Source organism: Lactuca serriola, chromosome 9 (genome assembly GCF_051521515.1).
Source record: "Lactuca serriola cultivar US96UC23 chromosome 9, Lser_US96UC23_V15, whole genome shotgun sequence".
Taxonomy (NCBI): Eukaryota; Viridiplantae; Streptophyta; class Magnoliopsida; order Asterales; family Asteraceae; genus Lactuca; species Lactuca serriola.
In genome coordinates, this window is record NC_136416.1 from 29,192,147 (window position 1) to 29,215,159 (window position 23,013).

At 32.0% G+C, this 23,013-nt stretch overlaps 2 protein-coding genes and 1 pseudogene across 3 annotated transcripts; all 3 read right to left on the reverse strand.

Moving 5' to 3' along the window:
* Nucleotides 1-621: 621 nt before the first annotated feature.
* On the reverse strand, nt 622-2,275 carry LOC145073259 (E3 ubiquitin-protein ligase RDUF2 pseudogene; annotated as a pseudogene).
* A 9,480-nt stretch (nt 2,276-11,755) lies between these two features.
* On the reverse strand, nt 11,756-13,673 carry LOC145076684 (transcription factor PCL1-like). Its single transcript, XM_079022495.1, has 2 exons — nt 12,486-13,673; nt 11,756-12,150 (listed from the first exon to the last, which is right to left on the reverse strand). The coding sequence occupies exon 1, from the start codon at nt 13,493-13,495 to the stop codon at nt 12,527-12,529; it is 969 nt and encodes a 322-aa protein (XP_078878621.1). The 5' UTR covers nt 13,496-13,673; the 3' UTR covers nt 11,756-12,150; nt 12,486-12,526.
* A 2,685-nt stretch (nt 13,674-16,358) lies between these two features.
* Nucleotides 16,359-22,898, reverse strand: LOC145077191 (Tetratricopeptide repeat (TPR)-like superfamily protein). Of its 2 annotated transcripts, XM_079022951.1 has the most exons (5): nt 21,179-22,898; nt 17,564-17,941; nt 17,119-17,186; nt 16,905-17,036; nt 16,359-16,578 (listed from the first exon to the last, which is right to left on the reverse strand). In XM_079022951.1, exons 1-2 carry the CDS (start codon nt 22,758-22,760, stop codon nt 17,754-17,756), a joined length of 1,770 nt encoding a protein of 589 aa, XP_078879077.1. In that variant the 5' UTR covers nt 22,761-22,898; the 3' UTR covers nt 16,359-16,578; nt 16,905-17,036; nt 17,119-17,186; nt 17,564-17,753. The 2 variants fall into 2 exon arrangements, with proteins under 2 accessions (XP_078879077.1, XP_078879076.1); XM_079022950.1 differs by having other exon boundaries at nt 16,905-17,186.
* Between the last annotated feature and the right edge of the window lie 115 nt (nt 22,899-23,013).

Genomic DNA, 23,013 nt, shown 5'->3' on the forward strand with positions numbered 1-23,013 from the left:
GAAAACGCAATATATCAAAAAGACTATTAAGTTATGGCACATGTGAATAATACACTTTCTATTCCCACTGAAGAACAACACATGGTCCACAAAAAGTTTAGAGAGCTTTTTCTGCAAGAATCTAAACAGAAACCCAATATTCCGCTATACCAAATACCTAAAACAAAAGCTAAAGTTATATATCAAAGTCATTTGTAACAGGTTTTCTTTTCTTCTTTTGTTTCTTTTAACCAAAGTAGCTTTCTCCACATGTATTTACAATCCACAATTCCACAAAGCATAAAGTTTGCCCACAGAATTAATGCCATTAACTTTCTTTTGTCAAAACCAATTGTCATTGGATTCTATTTAGTTCGGTCTTTTTTTGTTTTTTCAAGCTTTAAAGATACTTCATATAGATATTTCAGTAAAACTTATCCATATAACTAACCTTTAAATAACCATTTTCGAATGCTTTATATTGTATTTTATAAAGTAAAACTCATACCTTGTTCTTGTCTTCTTGATATCATGAAGCAGGAACTGTTGACAAAATTCAGCTTTATATGGTGTAAAGTTCTTTAGCCTGGATTTGATACCATATCGTTCTTGAGTCAAATTCAAAAATTAGAGCACAAGAAATTAAGAAAAGTCAAAATTGGGATAATTTGGTTCTGAAATGGAATGAAATGAACTTAAAAGTACATAAACTGCAGAAATCTACATATCAAGAAAATTAAAACCAGTGTTTGTTTAGCAAAAATCCAGAAACTGTTTGGACAAGGCATTGGTTCCTTTTTCCTGATCAAACAGAAGATGAAATTGTAGGCTTCATGGATGCTTCTTCTAAGTTCACTTACCAGAATACTTGAATCAAAATTATTTACAATATAGGTATGTCTGGAAGTTTGGAACTTGAGTTTTGAATCTCGAAGCTCTTGAATCGAATTCTACAATCTGGACATACCATTTTGTTCCTCCAATATCCAAGTTCTACTTCTCCTCCTTGTCATTCTGCCGAAAACTGAACTTGAAAGACTACGACTTCTGTTCATTGATGCTCCATTAGAGTCGGAAGAATTTGAAGACGATCTCAATCTTCCAAAAAACGAAAACATGTTGCGGAAAACGCTACCCATTCCACCCTGTCCTCTCGCCCTATACCTTCTAGATTCCCACATAATTCTCCTTGGTGAACCGGAATTGTCACTAAACCCACCGTCAGCTTCGGTGTACACAACCGGAAGCTCTCTGTCGCCACTGCCGGTTCTTCTGCTGCCGGTGAACCTGCCGACTGCAAATCCCCCACCAGGTAATCTCCATATCGTCAATCCAACTGCCGCTGATTCTTCCTCGATTGGCTCCGAACGTTCTATTGACTCCGTTGTATCTGTTGGCAGTTCGTGGCGGCAGACGGGACAGGAGTTTCGCATAGAGAGCCATGGGATGATGCAATCGGGGTGGTAAATGTGCTTACAAGGCATCTCACGAGCTTCGGCGCCGAGAGCAAACGCTTCTATGCAAACTGCGCAGTGCGATTCGGTGCTGACGTGTAAACTCGATACCTCGATCGTTGGCATCGATTCCACCGCAGCTTTTGACGCCGGCGGCTGTTCTGAACGACTTAATCCGTTTATATCGATCTGTGATAACTGTTCAAGCAATCGATCAAATCCTGACCCCATCAGAAACTCCGACATCATCGCCGGCAACGGTTGTAGACCGGCACCTGCTCCATCGTCATAATACAACTCAAAACCTCTCTCTCCCCCTCCGGAGTTCTCGTCCACACCGGTAGCCGAAACGTCAGCAACACTGCGAAGGACGACGACCGGATTGAAAGGAGACCAGTCGCCGTTGTTACGTCGACCACGACGCCGGAGCCTCAGATCTGATCGATCGCTGTTCCGTAGCATGTACATCGCAGCGGCTGGAAGACGTCGCCGCGGTGGCGCGTTGGGCTCCACAACTTCAATAAATCCTCCCTCGCAGTGAGGACACACAACCGTGTCCTCTTCCGCTACTCTGACAAAGCGTGTGCATCGATAACACCAATACGACGCCGTTGGCATGTTGTTCAGAAATAAATTATACTAGGATCAGCTCCTTCACCCCTAGGTTTCAACTAGGTAATTAAGATCCGGCGAGTCGGTGAGAATACTATAATGGCCGGAAACAATATTCCGGTATCGGAAGCTTGCACACACAGACGATGGTGTGGTGTATTGTATTGATTTTATGAAAACGAGGTAAATTTGCTTTTTATATACACAGAATATGATTTAACGGCGTTCTCTATTCCATGGTAGGTACTCACTCAATACTTATAATTTTTTTAAACTATATATCTATCAATAAAACTAAGTTTTTAATAAGTTTATATCGTTATACTTTATATCCTGTTATTTATTTTTATATATTTTAGAATTCAGGGGATAAGCTATTTAATTTTTTTGGTCTACATCGACGGTTCATTGACGGCACTGTGGAATGCATGTTGACTTGATGATAGCTGGATGTTTTAGGAGGAGGGCCGCTTTAGGTTGGTCCTGAAATAGAAGAGCTAGAGGGGGTGGATTTAATTAATTATGTTCTTTATTTTTGTCCCTAATAAATACTTCAATCATCTATTTCTAATTATCTTCTATAGATTAGAGTAACTTGGCATAAAAATAAAAAAATAAAGTTTTCAGAAGGCAGAAAATTTGATGCAAATTTACAAGAAGACACGAATATACTAATTGGTGTAATAAATAAAATTTTATTAAAATACACCAAATTTGATGCAAATTTTTATATATTACATTACAAAATATTTGTTGTCTATTATTGTTAAAATTTGTCGTCTACATTTCTTTCTTAATGATCATCAAAACTTGTTCATAAACAAAAACAAAAATATATTTTTAAAAATATCTTTGTTACCGATGATAACGGTTTTAGCTGTTTTTGCTACTTATATAACATATAAAGCTATTGAGTATACTCACCACACAACCACAACAAAAGTGTTGGTCGCCTCAGCGTCATATCATTACCAAAATTTGAAGCCCGCAATGATTTGATGTTCAACAGAAAAAGTTACTCTCATCTAAGGACAGCAAATGACATATAGTTAACTTGGTTCCACCAAATAAAAAAAGTTCTAAATTATGTATGTTGGCCTTCTTGTTGCATTTTCCCATTTTGTTGCTTGTTTGTTTGTTGTAATGTATGCTTCCTATACTCTATTTTTGTTCTAACGTATTGTTAAAGTCTCAATGAATCCGCCATTACAAAAAAAAATTACGACATCAAGTTATACACTTTTTTGGCTTTGAAGGAAGGTGGCGTTTAACTTTTCATTTCGACGGTTTCATGCCCATAATCACTCCTCCTCACCTCGTTTCCAATAAAAATAAATTTCATAGTACTCTCCTGTCGTTTTTTGCTTAATCTTTGCCATATTTTAGGTTTCTTGATTTTTATTGTTTCATGATTTTGCTTCTCAACTTATATCCTTGAGTATATTTAAAAGAAAAAAGAAATCAGAATCGTCTTCTCTTAAACTCGAAATTCTTGTCTTCTTAATCATCAAGCTTGAAGATTATACATGGGTTAAATTATCCAGCTTCATTGGTGCAAATCAAACACTTCTTTTTTTGCCCGACAACTGTTCGATAAAATGTCTAAATGAGTTTTTCAAGTGTTGCAGCCATTTTAGGACTCAAGAAGATGTAGAGTCTCTTTCTGGTGTTGTTTTTCATTTTGCACTCCAACCTTTTAATGGAGTGTCACATTTTACTTTAGATTTTTGCTTCTCATATCGAGCCTTCCCTTTGAGGCTTTAATAAGATTTATTTATGTGTTTATGGCGTCTTCTCATACATATGCGAGCGGAACTTGGCCATGCCCTTTTTGGGGGTTTCATTGTTGCATGAATGGTGAAGTAGGTGGTAAGGGGATTTGTCGTATGATTTCTCATATCAAGAGTTTGAACCTCCCTACAGATGAGCGTGGAGTTGTGTAGTGTGAGGCTATTTCGTTGGTGGTTTGGGTTTATACTCTTTAGTATAGGCTACCTCATATGCTTGTGTTGCCTTAATGGCCCAATCTTGGGTATTGCAAGACCATATCTTATGGGATAGCGGCATATATGGTATGGGTTATGATTATGTTTGTGCCTTAGCTTCTCTTCATAACAAGCTTCCGAACATTTACCAAACATTTTAAACTTTTCAAAACAAATCCAGATAAATAAAAACTATTCAAACATCAACATAGTTCACAAATTGTTTTCAAAATTATTTCATATCAGAGTTCCCATAAATCCCAAATCATAAAATGAGAGGATGTGTACGTCACGCCTTCGCCTTGCCATGGTCACTTGAAGTACCTGAAACAAAATCAATAAATGTAAGCTCGAAGGCTTAGTGAATTACCCCTCCTGCAGTTGAAAAAGAGAGGACGTCGGTGTTGGAATTCTTTGTCAGCAGTCGATTCTCTTCCCATCAAAGGTTGCATCACCATCGATCAATACCATTACCGCCTCCACATTCTCTCTTGCCACTCATTATCAAAATATTGTTATTAGTGGGTTGAAGATGATGGTTTGCATTCCGTTCTTGCCTACCATTCTCGATTTCCAAGTCTCGGCTTTTTGGAGATTTTTCATTCACGTAAGTATTTTTTTTACAAGTCTCGGTATTGAAAAGATCATGTTTGATTTCATGTGTCAATACGCTTGGTCACTACAGATATTATGTTTCAAGATTTGAAGTGAAGTTTATCACTAGATATCTACATTGTTGCACTTAATTCCCAAATATTTTGAATCAATGGTTCATTAATAATGCAGATAAACGCTCAAAGATCACCATTGGCTGCACTCCTAACATGGATTTTCATTCTGTTTCAGCTGCAACCTAGGTGAAAAACAAAATACACAAAAAATTATGTTCTTTGGTTCTTTATATGTATTTTATTCCATATTTTAGACTAATTTCAAACTTTTTGATCATATTCAGTTTCATAGTTTCCTGTGTGGGAGAGAGATACCCATTAACTATATATTCCTTGTCATTTGGGGCTTCTTGATATTCTTGTAGCTACAAGCTACCAAAGTTGAGTCTTTTCTTTCCACTTACTCCTTGTCCTACATGGTGATAAAGTAGGGGAAACCTGATTGCAAATGTTACTGATGGAAATCTTGAAATTATGTTGTATTCGTCGGATGTGTAAGTAAATTACATTTGTTTTACCATTATTTTGTTCTAATATTTGCCTAATTCATGCTTATTTCAGTTATATATATTATCTTCCTACTAAATAAATTCCTTACTCTAATCTATAGCCAAATTTGATAATTTTTTTAGTGTTTCTTAAGTGTTTTTTAGTGTTTTTTTCTCGTGTAATACTATTCTGATAGAATATGATATCAACAACACATGTTTTATGTAATACTTATATTCTCACAGAATGGACAAGTTCATTCTCATAATTTTTATGATTAACAGATCAGTGATTACCAGTTGGCTTTGTTTTATGGTAATAGCTAACAAGTGTTTGTTGAAATGCTAAAAAAATCAAAGAATCTAACCATGTGGTATGCATTCTGTCAGAATTTCTAGAAACACATTCTTATTTTATATTTACATTCTCATAGAATGAACAGGGTTTTGTGTTATGATATCGAAAAGAAAGTAATCATGGCGAATGATAGTGTAATCTAGCAGAATGTGTTTTATGTATAAACATTCTAAAGCATAGACTGCATAAATTCATTATGGCAGAATGCCTTTAAGAATGTATGTGAACAACAAGTATATTTGTTTAACTGGTAATCTGCTAGAATAAATTAAAAGTCTTTAATGTCTAATACATTCTATTAGAATTGATAGTTTTATTATTTTAGAATATACTAAAAGTTTTAATATTTTAAAGTTGATTATGTTTTCTTTGTGGATATAGATTTTGAAGAGGTTGCCATTGATGTAGAAAAAAAACATGGAGAACAAGAGTATTCTAACAAAATGTATTCTGTCAGAATGTATAAAGTGCTTTTGTTAGATTTTGATGTTTTAATTTTTATTTTTTAACCATTCCTAGTTTTAATCTCTAAGAAATGTAATTCTTAAACCATTATTAATCATTTTTTTTAGAATGAATGTAATAATTGTTTAGTCTTATTCTCTACGAATTAATGTAATTAGTGATTCTTAAAAATAAAATCTGTATTCCTTAAAAAATGTTATTCTTGATAATATGTTGTATAATTCTATAAGTATGTTAATTATAAAAAATATATTGAATGAACCATATTCTGCATGAATAAAATCGAGAATATATTACTAGTTTATATTTGACTCTATGTCATTCTGACAGAATAAAAACGGTTAGTATTAGAATTATAATAGAATTAAATTTGAATTAATTTAAAAAATTCAGATTTAAAAAAGGAATTAATTATCTCTTAAAATCTGGAAATTTCAACTTTTTAATGTAGGTTAATTGACCAAAACACCTTTCTGCTGAAATTTGTGTGGTTATATGGTAGATGTTACCGTATTGTAATATCATAGACACTCAGATCATGACCATTGATTTTATCCATCTATTGGTCCAGAATTATGCTTACGAACACACAATAGATGTAAGAATAAAATCGGTTAGTATTAGAATTATAATAGAATTATATATATATATATATATATATATATATATATATATATATATATATATATATATATATATATATATATATATATGGAGTGGTTCAAATGAGAACCACAAAAGATTAAGAACCCTAAGAACCAACATTTAATAAGTAATATGTATTGTGAATATTACTAAGTATGTTAAAATCTTAATTTTGGTTTGTTTGTTAAGATAAGGGCAAAATTGTATTTTTTTAGTCTAATATTTTCATTCATACAATCATTTTATATTTTTAACCCAAAATTTATGTAAAATGCAAATTTATACATTCCATTTACAGTTTAATAGACAAAATTCACAACTTAATACAATTTATTTTATACCAATTAACAAATTTAAAGAAGTAAAACCCAAACTCTACCACTACCACCAGCAGCACACGCTGCCACCAACCACCTATGCCAACATTGCAACCATCTTTTCTTGAAAATCAGATCTGCATATAAAGTAATGCAATGAGAGGGTAAATACTACATTCATAATTTAATAAACCTATTAATTCACTCATATTGAATTTAATACAAAAAAATTTAAAAAACTAATGCATTCTTACGTACTTATACAACACAAAAAATAAATGTATTCTAACATTAATACAAAAGTTCATTCATAAATCATTTATATGTTAACACAAAATTTATATATAAAAAAAATCACAGTAAGTTGCAGTCAGTTCACAAGTTAACATAATCAATTACCGTTTAATACATAAAATTCACAGATCAATATAGTAAATTAACAATTTGATACACTGAAATGTAATATTTTTAACTTAAAACTTATATTTACACTTTCAGATATCAGTTCACAAGTTAATATAATCAATTACCATTTAATACAAAAAGTTCACAGCTTAATATATTAAATTAACAATTTAATACGATGAAATGTCATATTCTTAACTTAAAACATACATTTATATTTTCATATATGAAGGTTAGTGTTTTTTCTCAAAGTTAAATTTACACAATATTCTAAATTTAAGTTTTTGTATAATCTATTTAAATTTAGAAAAAATCATATATGTGTATACTGATTATTTCTTCTTATATTTCAGAAGCAAACACAAAATTCATAACAAACTCGCAGCATAGTACAATCAATTCACAACTTAATATAAGTCAATTCACAGTTTAATACGTAAAATTATTTATTCACATAAATATTATCAACTTAAAAATTACATTTATACGTTCATATATGCAGACATTTCTATGTATTAAATTGTGAATTTATTATATTAAGTCATTAATAAAATTTACAACTTAATACACAAAATACACAGTTTAATATGATATATTTATAGCTCATTTACAAGTATAACCTCATATGTTACTGTATTAAACAAACTATCCACAATTTAATATATACATAAATTATCTCATCTTTCAAAACCAGACATCAAAAGAAAAACATATACAATTTATTGAATAAAAAAATCAGATCAAGATATAAAAATATCAGAATTCACAGTTTAATTCAATATTTGAGACATTAATTCACAACATAATTCAATATTTCAGATACTAACTCACAATTTAGTGAATAAACAAAATATATAATCACATTTTAATAACTTATATATTCACAAATTAATATATAAAAAACACATATTCATAGCTTAATAACTTATCGAATTTCGTTGAAGCATTTCATCAAACACGTTGTTTTCACCATATACGTCATATCCATAATCACCATAAAACAGAAGATCTAAACAAACATACAAAGAGACGTTATACTAACAATTTATTCATTGTTTAACTCTAAAAAAAACTTTACCAGTAACATTCACAACTAAATTTACAACTCAATAATTTATCTAATTTCATTGAGGCATTTCATCAAGCACCTAGTGTGCATCTTTTTTTTTTGCAGAATTTTTTTATGTAAACACCATCACCAGATACAATACAGATACACCACACATATAAACACCAAATCTAACATGAAATAACACATTTACATCATTCACAACTTAAAATGTACCTTTTTCATGAGCATATCATCAAACATCTTCAAAACTCTTGTTTCCAAATCTGAGAGTGCTTCCTAGCTTCAGATCTAGAGGAGATTGGCTAAAAAAACAAATCTGGAGGTGTTCGGTCATATGGAGGCAACAAATAACCTCATTCTCCATCAGATCTAGTGTTCCTGCAAAGCATATCAAATAAGTTTTCTAGTGCTCTGTCAGATCAAGGTGGTTGTTTGACGCTGGAGGTAGTGGAGGTGATTTAACGTCGGTGGTAATGCTCTCTCTCCAGATCTGAAACATTTTTGCAATTTAGCGATAGAATGGAACTAAAGGAGGCCAAGTTGTTGGTAATGCTCTCTCTCAGATCTGAAACATTTTTGCAATTTAGAGATAGAATGGAACTGAAGGAGGCCAAGTTGTTGGTGGTAGATTGAGGTCGTTAATGGAGAATCAGAGTAATGAACGAGAAGAGGCAGTGACAACATATCTAGATCTGAAAGTGGCGCTTCCAGATCTGAAGTTTGTGCGACAGATGTATGTTTCTCGCAGGTAATCGGAAGCTGCAGAGAGGAAGGGAGGTAGAGGAGGTGGAGTTGGCGTTGATGATGGTGGCGGCAGTGGGCGCCGTGGCGGTGGTGGAGCAGCCATGGTGGCGGAACTGGGTCGTCGGCAGTGGTGGTCGTGGTATTTATTACAGGTGGTTGAAATAGATGAGATAATTCCTTTTGTTTTTGTAAAACGAGAGTAATGCATCAGGTATTATGAAATAAGAAAAATAGCCTTAATAATAGTGGTTCTTAGGGTTCTTAATCTTTTGTGGTTCTCATTTGAACCTTTACCTATATATATATATATATATATATATATATATATATATATATATATATATATATATATATATATATATATATAGGTTTAGTCATAGTTTTGTAATTTTGATACTACTAATCTATATATATATATATATATATATATATATATATATATATATATATATATATATATAGGTTTAGTCATAGTTTTGTAATTTTGATACTACTAATCGATATGGTTGGTAAATCTTTTAGTTTTGGTCCTTATCACAGTTTCGGTCTACACAATTCTGGTAAATACATATGAATTGACCAACCCCCTTTATATTATCTTTTTTTAGAATAATTATCATTATTAATTAATTAATAGGCCCCACTCTATGCTTCTATCACCACAATATATCATCGTTACAATAGATACCATCACAATATACCATCGTCACAATAGGTACAATCAGTCTCTAGCCAACCCACCACCCACAATTGTTCATATTTCTATATATAATGAAAAATGGAAAGCAAAATCAACACATAAAAATCGAATTACGTTATTTTGTTTCCATGTCTAAAAATTTTAAATTAAAATCAAAAGGATAATTTTCGAATCAAAATCCAAACCTAAAAAGATCAAAACAAATTTAATACTCAAAAGGAGGTGAGATGGATGTCGCATGTGAGAAGTGAAACACCAACGGTGATGTTGTGGGAAGACCATAAATCAGGTGAGGGCAGGGGACATGAGAGCAAGAGTATATTTGATGGTTCCAATGTAGCAAGAACATGAGCTTTAATGTGGTATACCCGCACAAGAAGGCATGATCTTGAGCTTGACAAGGTTTTTTTGGTGGTCTCAAAACATGGAGGTGGGGTGGTGAGTGTCATGGCATCAATGTTGGAGTTATAGGAAAGGGGCAATAGAGAAGAGAGGGAGATCTGTGACTGAGTTGGGGCCAACAACGACTTGGAGGGTTGGGGTGAAACATGCTAGGGGGTTCTCTAAAACCCATTCGCTAGCCGGTTAACGAGAGGAGAGAAAGAGAGAGGAGAAGCTTTGATTTGATTGGTTGTTGCATCTTTTGACCACAAAAAGAAAATGAAAAAAAAAAAAACAAGGGGTGCTAGGGTGTTACCACTCTCTATAAAATGCTAAAAAAAATGTGTTAGCATTGTGGGACAAAAAAATGACATGACAATCAAAAAACAGATGTGACAAGGTGCTAGAAATGCTACAACTCCATCCAACCTAAGTGATACGCCACCGAGTCCGTCTTCCATTGGTTAAGCTAAGCTAGATGTGTAACTCTCGACTGCCAATTGACCTGGAAACACAAACAATTCGTAAGCTGATGACTAGGAGGGATCCTGGGTCATGCTCCGATGATAAAGTCAGTAAAGACTTTGAGGTATTATGGGAAGTAAAAGAATTTATTGAATTGTTTACTATATTGAGTGTTACGTACCGTGTGAAGATGGTTTAGCTTACCTATTTATAGTCGTGACAAAAGGGTGGCGACCTCTTCTTGTACCGCGCAGGTTCATCGTCTTGTTGCATTTATGGCTAGGTCCCAAAAGGTAAATGTTAATGTACTTAGTAGCCGTTAAACAGTTGTCCTCGTAAGTGTAAGGATCTATCGGTCATCTATTATCGGACTGTATTTCTTTGAGTTCCCATGTCCTTTGGTACTGTAGTGACAGACATATTGTATTTTCGTCGTTATTTCTCCATGATTCGGTACTTATCCATGATGGTTTAGTGAGGGTACATGCATAATGTCGGGCCCTATACCCTATTACTAAGTAAGATGAAGATTGAGGTCGTGAAATTGTGAACGTTGAGGGAATTTTCCTTAGGGCTTTATTTTAGTGGTATAAAATCTTTATCAAATTTTTTATTAGATTATGTACCAACGTTGCCCCATTAAATTAATGAATGACTCCTTAATTAACCACAAACAAGACCTACTCATCTGTTGACTAAATTTATTAATTCATTTGTAGGTCATGAGTCATAAATAAATAACATCAATGATTAATATGTCAACTAAATTAATAATCTTTATAGCACATTTATTTTAAGAAAAGGAAGATTCTGTCAAATCATTGTTTTTCTTAACCCAGGAAATCCCTAACGATCTGTTGTACTGTTTCTCAAGAGTTGGCAGGAGTAGCAAGATCCAAAGATACAATTCTACCAAGAAACCAATATCAAAAAAACCACCAAACCACAATGACTAAAATTTCTCAAAATTATCAATCAATTGGAAAGAAGCTGTAAAGTGGAACAGCAATGAAATACTGAATCTCTATTTTATTTCTCAAAAGACAAATATGGAGACAAGGGTCCATAAAAAGCAAGAACCAATTGAAGCCTCTATTCCATGTAATACTTGGAAGTAATTAAATGGATATGGATGTACTCTTATATAACTATTGTTGCCATCTACTTTATTTTGCTTCCATCCTATATGCAAATTCAATTACCTTGTTGACAAATCATTAATGCTACATTTAAATTCGCAGTTGGAATTTTGAAACCATTGAAGGTCAACTCTTGTATTCAGAGGAGTGCATCATCAAAGCAGTTTGTAACACCTCAACAGTTCAAACTTGAAGTTGATGATGATGCCAGTATAGATTTTGAGGGGCTGCAAAGAAGTTGGTCAGCCATGCCCTGGTAACCATACATACCTATCAGAGCAAAAAAGAAAGCAATGGTTATGAAACAGATACAACACAGAATCTGATATAACACGTTTGACATGTCAATTCATCAGACAACATTTTGGTAGACTATACAAGAGAACAATATCAGCACATCACTCCTTAGAATAAGATGGATTAGTAGAAAAATAATGTATGGTAGCATCATTTCAGTGATAACAGGTCTAGATAAAATTTGAGATTAGAGCAAGCAATCTAGACCAAGGTATAGATGAGCAAGCTATCTAGATTAAGGTAGACAGTGTATAAACGTTGATTGAATCATGTATTAAACTGTAGACGAAGTCAAACAAGTAGTTCACCTCTCTTTTTGCTTGAATATCCAACTAACGGTATAGAACCTCTATTTGTCATTGGGAGTCATACGGTGCTGATAAGGTGAAACTGAAGCAAATTTACTCCCAGACCAGTCCCTTTGCTGCATCATCATATTATATGGATGAGAATGTGAGTCAAACCCATGATGATAAGCCCCACCACCGGCTCCACCCGGATGGGAGACCATCTGCGGCGGTGGATAAGGCATGGGCACCATCTGCGGTGGGTATGGCATTGGAATCGGCACTGGAGCGTGACTATTCCCATTCCCACCACCACTGGACTCGTGTAAACTCTGAGGAACAGGAGTTGAAGCGAACAAGTGATCTGAAGACGAAGGCCCTTCGTTAGATAACCCCTGCATCCGTTTCAGATAAAGCCTGTACTTCTGAAGATGACTAGCGACGTTCTCTCTGGTCAATCCTTCAACATTCATCAATTGCATGATCGTTTTAGGAACCGCGTTCTTAACACCTAGATGCGCAACGACATCGACAAATCGCTTATGCAATTGCGGCGTCCAGACCAAACGAGGTCGCTTCGATGTCCTCGCCGAGGAATCATCGGCTCGCAAAGCCGAGTCAGCTTCCTCTCCAGCTCCACCAATCGCACCGGTACCACCACTATCGACTCTCCTCAATTTCCTCGAATCTGAACAATCTCCAGTTAGATCAGCCGTTTCATCGCCTTCCGCAACCATCTCATCTCCTTTATCATCACCAAACGACTTAAAACCATTGAATTTATTCAATGTCTGTTTCACCGTCTGCCCTCGGAGATTTGATAGTGTGTTTTGAGAAGCGCGGTTGACGTCAATCATACTCCGTTGAGGCTCCGGCGTGATGCTGAACGCCGATGCCAGTTCCACCGGTACCAGAGACTGTGACAACGGCATCAAATCATCAGCGTTAGGCAACCCAGCCTCCCACTCCAAAACTCGATCGTCATCCTCCCCGCCGACATCGTAGTCGGTGATTCTCACTTCCTCTCCCATGATTACAGATCAGAATCGAAATCACAATAAAAAATCAAAATCAATCGATCTCAATCCCTAAATCCACAAAAATAATGTTAGATTTTGAGTGAAGAAATTAGGCGATCACGTGTGAAGGATGGAATTGGAACTATTGTGAGATTTTTCGGGGGTGAGGGTAGAAATGGAAATTCAGAAACGAAAAGTGCGAAAGGGAAGGATTATTTATTAATAAAATGTGGCAAAAGTGCAGGATCTGATTCCAAATGCCACCGTGGAAGTCTTACCCCCCTTCACTCTCGAATATCGATTCTTCCAAAATATCTCATCCAAATCCAAATAACTTTTTAATAGAATCTCAATTAAAAATACATCAAGATATTTTTATTATTTAATGAATTATTATATTTTATCATTTACTATAGGATATTATATTTTAATTTTTATGTTCGAAGTTTTCTATCAACTAATAAAAATATTAACTTTCGCTAACTGGAATGATTCGAAAATGTGATTTATAAACTCATTAAACAATAAATATAGTTTATTTTGCAATAAGCATTTTGAAAGATATATAATATTTTATTGTCTAGATAAGTTTCTAATCTAAATATACACATTTAACCATTTAATGTAACTTTAATAGTGAGTTTATGATAAAAAAAAAATTACGTCAAATGTTATATTCAACATTTATGTTGAAAGATACTTCAAATGAAATACTTTTTGGTTTTTGCTGAATAAAAAACATGTACATTTAGTTTCTTGTTAAGAGTTTACCAATAATAATAATAATTGTATATCGGATTGTTGGAGTTGCGAATTTAAGGATGGCATGTTAGAAATTTTAACTTGGAATATAAGAAGTTCTTAATGGTTTTTTTCACATAGCATTTTACTATATTTATTAGTTTATTTGTGGGCAGTCGATTGCCACGTCGTAGTCTAGGTGGGAAAAAATATGTATAAGCCAGTTGATTGAACCTGAAAGAGCTCGTACAACGTCCATTTGACAATTTCACAAATTGCCTATTTTTTATTATTTATTTTGTTTTTATGCATAATAATCATTTATTAAATAATATGTTTATTAAAAAATTATATTATAATTCATAATTTTTAATTTCCTACAAATAAAATATAAACGGTAAAATAAAATTTTGATCGGTTATATATATATATATATATATATATATATATATATATATATATATATATATATATATATATATATATATATATATATATATATATTCTAATCCCTATTCTAATAAAAGAATAGTTTTATTCTCCTTTTGATATGTGTCACTCTATTAGCCTTTTTAATTAATGCATATTGTATTCTCCTTTTGCCATGTGTCACCTTATTATTCCTCCTAATTAATGCATGTCACTTGTCAATATATTGATTATCCATTTTAAATTTCAAAATTTAAAATTCACTCTAATTAAATTAAATTAATAACAATAGAATAAAATTTAATACAAATTATAAAATGATATAATTTCACATATTTATTTAAATCAATGATTATAAATTTATATAACTAAAAAAATATATTAATTAATAATATATTTAAAATAATTGATTAATAATTTTAAATTTTTACTATAAAAATTTAATAAATTTTGTACCCGTGGTTTCCACGGGTTATAAACTAGTAAAATAATAGTTTTATTCTCCTTTTGACATGTGTCACCCTATTAGGCCTCCTAATTAATGTATATTTATTCTTCTTTTATCATGTGTCACCTTATTATGTCTCCTAATTAATGCATACCACTTGCCAACCTATTAAATCTTCATTTCAAATTTTCAAAATTTTAATTTGTCACTTTAATTACATTAAATTAATAATATTAGAATAAAAATTAAAATAAAATTAATACAAATTATAAAGTGATATAATTTCATATATTTATTTAAACAAATGATTATAATTTTATATAACTAAAAATATCTCTTAATTAATAATTTATTTAAAATTGATTAATAACTTTGAATTTTTATACTATAAAAGTTTAATTAATTTTGTAATCGTGGTTTCCATGCGTTATATATATATATATATATATATATATATATATATATATATATATATATATATATATAAAGGATCAAATGAGACCACCTAAAAGGTTGAGAACGCGAGAACAAGTATATTCATTTGTGATTTCATGTATTCATTTGAAATTAAAGACGTAAAAAATTATCAATCCTCCACAAATTAATATACTTTGTTCTCGCGTTCTCAATATTTTTGGTGTTCTCATTTGATCATACTCCTATATATATATATATATATATATATATATATATATATATATATATATATATATATATATATATATATATATATATATATATATATATATATATATATATATATATATAGGGAGAGGATCAAATGAAAACACTTAAAAGGTTGAGAACGCGAGAATAGTTGTAGACCAATCATTTTATGAGGGCATAAATGGAATTTTACCATCTAATTAAATTATGATATCCTAAATTTTAGTGATTATGATGACAATTACCCAAAATATCTCATTTTTAGATTCTTTTCTTTAATGAACCAATAATTAATAAAATCATGATTTAATATCTATCTAAGAAAACGTTTTTTTTTCATTTCATTTTTCATTTTTATGTTTTTATTTTTAGAAATCAAATATCAGATAATGAATAATTTATCGGTTTACCTCATTTATTTTTTTTTAAAAATATCTTCATAAATAATGATTTATACATTTCATTTAAAAATGAATAAAATTGTAAATTATAAATGAATTAACTCAATTGTATTTATGAATACACTTGTAAAATCATAAATGAATAAAACCCGAAAAAAAGATTATAAAATCAACTAAAATGGTACTCATATATTAATAAATAAAACACATTTCTATTCATATAAGAATATAATTATAATAGTAAATGAATAAGTTAGAATATATATATTTTTTTGACACGGAAACTAATACTAAAATTACAATTATAAATGAATAAAACACATTCGTGCTCCTTCCGAAAGAGGTATTGGTGTAGATGTTTCTTTGGTAAATCTCCCACCTCCCACTATATGTATGTTTATTCATTGTATCTGCAAAAACGTTAAAGAAACAATTATGTATAATTATATAGTCATTCACACATAAATACACTGATATTCACAAATAAATACACTGATATTCACAAATGAATACCGTGTTATTCATAAATAAATATAGTCATTCAAACAGAAATTCACACATAAATATACTGATATTCACAAATCAATATAAGAAAATAGTTGTTGCCCTTTCGTTTCAACCCTCAATTTATCTCTTTTCTCATTCCTTTTTGTCAAGTATTACCACACCAAAAGTACAATTTTAATGCTTAATTTGCTTGTGAAATCAAAGACCAAGAACAATTACAAAAAATTACCTTTCTAGTCATCGTTAGTTGTTGAATTTTGAATAAATCAAGACCCAAGAAATCTCCATTGAACCCACTTTTTGTTGTTGAAATTGATGAACTGATTTTTGCTCCTTCTTTCCCTTTCTTCTTCTTCGTTCCCTACAAAGAATAACCACCAGGATGGGGTTGTATTTCCGGTTAAATCAAAAGAGGCATCAGCCTCTTGGCTTTTTCCCCTAACCTGAATTGCTGTGGTTGCTTGCCTTGCTCCTCTCGGACCAACCTCATGGAGTATTCATTGATGATTAACTGTAAAATGAGACATCTGACATTATATTCATATAAGATTACAACTGCAAGCATTCAAGTTCCATTTTTCTGAATTTAGGCATTTCATCGAGCACCTTATGTGCACAACTTATCTTCTTCCCCTATTAGCCAATTTTAATGAGTAAAGTACCATACCATTTGATTCAAGCAAAAGAATTATGAATCTTTGGTGCATACAATAAAATAAAAAGCAGAAGAGGTTCAAATCAGCATAACATTTGGCTTTCCAATTGATTTTGCAAGAAAAAAAAACTACACATGTAAAAATTCGAACAATATATAGCATTGTAAGGCTCCAATCAAGAGAAGAGGTGGATTTCGAACAACATTTGCAAGGAAAAAAAACATAATGTTACCTGATTCAGAATACTTCGTCACTTCCCTGCTGCTCCGGAGTGGATGATCAAAATCCAGTAGTGTATCGCTGCTTGCTACCACCGATGAGTAGCAGTCGAGTTCACCAAATTGCCGACAAGGTTAAGAAAAAGAGATGTCGGTTGTAAGTCTCACTCTGAATGTGACGATGACGATGAAGAACGAACGTCATCATAGGAGTCTACCATTGTTCGCTGCCTTGCGCTGGTGAGTAGATGTCGCCGTCAGCCGATGAGTAGAAGTCGTCAAGCCGATGAGATCTTCGGTGATGGAAGCGACGATGCGTATAAAGGGGAAATGGGGAGTCAGTGTCGGTTGTTCAGTCGATGAGATCTTCGGTGATGAGATCTTATGAAATCCTAGAGAGAGATATAGAGAGGATATAGATACGAGAATTAGAAAGGTAATAGGTGAGAGGGTGAGAAATTATAGGAAATAGGCAAAGTTGCAATTCCTATAATACCCTTCTTACCATTTAAAAGTTACACATAAATGCCAATAGTTTTTAATTTTTACATAAATCACCCATTTAATATTAACCATAGATCTTAGTATTTAGATGGTCCAGATCTGTTCTCACGTTCTCAACCTTTTAGGTGTTCTCATTTGATCCTACTCCTATATATATATATATATATATATATATATATATATATATATATATATATATATATATATATATATATATATATGTGGTTAGGTTATTTTGTTTTCACTGTCCATTGTGTGCATGTATGACTGATTCTGGACCAATCATTTTAGTTATTTTAAGAAAGTAATTAATGCATATTACATGTTGAAGATATAATATGTATTAATTACATCTTCAACATTTAATATGCATTAATTACTTTCTTAAAATAATTAAAATGATTGGTCCAGAATCAATTTTGAATCTAACTCTCTCTCTCTCTCTCTCTCTCTCTCTATATATATATATATATATATATATATATATATAACTCGCGGGAACCACATGACCCCGTTGCATCAACACTGCTCCCATGTTTGTGATCGAAACATCACATCAGACTACGAAGTCATCTACACCCTTTGGCAGAGTGAAAATCGGTGTCTCGCACAACCGTTGCCTGAGCGTCTCAAAGGCTGCCTGTTGCTCAGGTCCCCAGCGAAAAACCACCAACTTCTTGGTCAGTCAGGTCAACGGAACTGCAATCTTGGAGAAGTCCTGAATAAATCTTCTATAATACTTTGTCATACCCAGGAAACTCTGAATCTCAGTTGGAGACCTCGGAATCTCCCACTGCATCATGACCTCTATCTTGAATAAATCATTTTAAATAAATTACTACTTAAGAGATATATATCAAATTTTTAAAGTTATTATAAAATCAAATTTAACATATAATTAGAAAATATAAATTTGAATTTTGAAATGAGTTGTCTAATATATCTACATAACACATGACATAATATTAATGAGAAATTGTATTAGAGTAATATTTGACAAAAAGAGATTAAAACTATTCATTTATTAGAATTATATATATATATATATATATATATATATATATATATATAATAAATTATTTTTCAAAGAAAAAAGTAAATTATGACACATTGTAAATAAACCGTCTTATAAGAAAAAGTAAATTACACGAATGGTTCCTATGGTTTGGGGTAATTTGTACGTTTGGTCCCTAACTTGTTTTTTTAACTCGAAAGGTCCCTAATATTTGTTTTTGTTACGTGCTTGGTCCCTACTATTTGTTTTTATTACGTGTTTGGTCCCTATCTTACCTAAAAAGACTTATTTAGATAGAGAAAAATTATGGGGTAAGTAAGTTAAGGTGATAGGGGTGGGGTTGTGGGTGTGTTTATTTAAATAAATTGAAAAATAAAGAGCAAAATAGTCTTTTCAGGTAAGGCGGAGACCAAACACGTAATAAAAACAAACATTAGAGACCTTCCGAGTTAAAAAAGTAAGTTATGGACCAAACACGTAAATTACCCAAAACCATAGGGACCATTCATGTAAATTACTCTATAAGAAATGCAATGGCACATAAGTCTTGCATTGTATAGAGGGTGGCTATTTAAAAGCTAACATAGGTGATACGTTTTTTTTATTGTAAGGAGGCTCTAAATATATGAAAAAAGAATACCAACAAGGTTTGATATGTAATATCCAAATCAATTATCAATTATAATAAATGAATATTCATTTTGCCACATGTCAATCTCTCATGAGTTTTGACACTTGCCATTTTATAATATTTTTGAGATAAATAATATTCACATGTCAATTTCTAGGTTTTTTGAATTTTTAAAATTAAAAAGTCACATAATACTTATATATTTATATATGTAAAATATTAAATATGATACTAATTGTTATTAATACATTTATTCTTTCCTTATTTCAAAATTTTATTTAAAAAAATACTTAATGTTTACAATTTAATATTTAATTTTTTTTAATCAACTCGTGTAATACACAGGTTTTACACATAGTTATTCTAATAAATGAAAATCTTTTTTTTTCCACATGGCACACTCTCATTGATTTTGTCACTTGTAATTTTGTGGTTATTTTCAATTAAATTTTTTTTCACATGACATTTTGTGGTTGTTTTCATTTTTATTAAATTTCTTATAATAATTGATTGAATATATTAATTGCAATAAATGTAATAATAAATGCATATCAATTTCATTAACTGACTTACTACTAATTTCAAAATTTCTAAATTAAAACCTCATTAGTCTCATTTGTTTATTTATCTAAATTAGCATATGTTTAAATTTAAAAGAGAAAAACACTTTAATTTTAATAATTCAATATTTTTCTAATTTTACTTATAAATTTAAACTTCTTAAATGTTTAAAATTTCATATATTTTTTTTAAATGAACTCACGTAATACATAGGTCTTACACCTAGTGATGAATAAAAATTAGCATTATGACAAATTGAAAAATCCTCTTTAAATGCCAAGAAAGAATGAAATTTATCATTTTGTCTTAGATTATGCTTCCTTCTCTTATACTGATTTTAATCTCATTCCAAAGAAAATAATTTTAGTTTTTTAAAAGAACAAATTAAAACTCCAAATATATCTTTTAATAAATATTAATTTTTTCTAAAAAAATTAAAACTCCAAATATATAATTTTTTAATTTAAATAAAATATATATTATTTGTAGGTAATTATATTAAAATTACATAGTATCTTGTTCTTTTTGTTTTATAACTTTTTTATAGCATAGATAATTAATTTTTACTATTTGCAAAACATATAACATGTATCACAAGTTCTATCTCTTGGGTATATCTATATAATTGAGAAGTTTTCGAAGTAATGATCATTAAACTTCCACATATCTCAATTGGATGATATCGAAATTTTCAATTAAGAATTTAGATTCTCTATGTAAGTCCTGTTTTGGTGACAACTTCTAACTTCTTTGTAAGATCATATTTAATAAGTTTTTGTTGACCGATGACTTGACTATATGTATATGCATGCCAAATGTGTATGATATCCGCAGATAACAGACTTCAAATTTCAATTTTTCGGTTTGGATACTTTTTGATTGTTGTACCAAAAAAAAAAATCAAAACTAATCACATACCTCCAATCCAGCTACTCCCAGGAACTTTTTTCATCTTCATCTTCTTCATCATTCGTTTAACCCTTGCAGCATATCCCCAACTTCCAGCATCAGCATACATATTCGACAACACTAAACTACTTCCAGCACTTTCAGGCTCCAGCTCAGCAACACGCTTAGCTGCCACCTCAGCAAGACCAACATCTCCATGAAGCTTACAAGCACCCAACAGCGCACCCCATACATACACATCAGCCTCAATCCCCATTTCTTGAATCAACTCATAAGCCTCCTTTAATTTCCCTTCTTGTCCAAACAAATGCACCATACAAGCATAATGCTCTAATCTTGGCTCAATCTGGAATTTCTCTTGCATAATCAAGAACAGCTTTTTACCAAGCTCAATCATCCCACACTGGCTACAAGCAGTTAAAACACCTGTGAAAGTTAGATGATCAAGTTTGACTTTTTGGTCAACCATTTGATTGAATAACCTAATTGCTTCATCACAATCTCCGTGATTTGCAAATCCAAATATCATCGAGTTCCATGTGATTGTGTTTCTTTCAGGCATGTTGTGAAAGAGTGTTTTGGATTCGTATATGAAGCCACATTTGGAGTACATGTCTATAAGAGCACTAGAAACAAAGATGTCTTTTTCGATTCCCATAACTATGGAATATGCATGAATCTCTTTCCCATGAACCGAATCTGCAAGATTTGCACAAGCAGGAAGAAGAGAACTGATTGTAGCTGAAGTTGGATGCATTCCAGTTGCCAACATTTTCTTGAACAAATCAAAAGCTTCTTGATTTCGAAGATTCTGAACGAATCCAGAGATGACTGAAGTCCAAGAAACTACATCGGGTGGAATCCCGGATTCCTTCATCAATTGGAATAGTTTAGCGACATTTGAATCATCATTGGCTTGTGAAAATCCTGCAATTAGTGTATTCCATGTCACCAAATTTGGTATTACTCCTATTGATTGTGTCTTCTCAACCAAGATTAAGGCTTCATTGACTAGTCTGTGTTGAACATAGCCTGCAACCATGGTGTTCATAGCCACCAAATCGATTTCTACCATCACATCAAACACCTTTCTCGCTTTATTGATTTTCCCACATTTTGAGTACATGTCAATCAACGCGCTAATAACAAATGGATCAGATTCGAATTCTTGTTTTACAACAACAGCGTGTAATTTCTCCCCTGTTTGTCGATCCAAAAGGTGCCCACATGCTTTTAGAACACTGGGTATTACAAACTTGTTGGGTTCCAGCCCTGCTCTTTGCATCTCGCAGAACACGCCCATGGCCTCCTGGTGGAAGCCGTGGCGTGCATATGTGCCTACCAGAACAATCCAACGTCGAGTGTTTCTTTTGGGAATTTCGTCAAACAGTTTGCGGGCATCACATATTTGACGGCATTCGGTGTAGAAAGATATGAGCTTTGAGGCGACGTGGGTGGAACGAGCTAAACCATTGATGATTAGGTGAGCATGTAGCCGTTTTCCTAATTCTAGTGCTCGATTGCTAGCATAATTTTCGATAATTTTTACGAACCAATCGGAAGGTGATTGTGAAAAATGAAAACAATGCATAGAAAAACTGCTGATGACAAAAACCAGCAAGCATTTTCCTTGGGAATTGCCAAATTCCGAATTCGAATTCTACTCCTTCGAGATTCCTCAGCTTCTTTTCAGCATAATGATGTCACCTTCCCAGTGAGTGTATGTACTATTTTCTCATTTAAATGTTAACAAATTTTATTTATGTAATGATTAAAAGAATTTTTTTTATAAAAATATTCAAATCAACCTAGACACCCTATATTTGTGACAAATTGTAGCTAGA

Excerpts from the sequence above, each read along its gene's own strand:
- LOC145076684 (XM_079022495.1), bottom strand. The coding sequence starts at position 13,495 with ATGGGAGAGGAAGTGAGAATCACCGACTACGATGTCGGCGGGGAGGAT.
- LOC145077191 (XM_079022951.1), bottom strand. The coding sequence starts at position 22,760 with ATGCATTGTTTTCATTTTTCACAATCACCTTCCGATTGGTTCGTAAAA. Across the intron at positions 17,942-21,178 it reads TGGGAGTAGCTGGATTGGAG|GATTTCATAAGATCTCATCA; the intron begins GTATGTGATTAG and ends ATCTCTCTCTAG.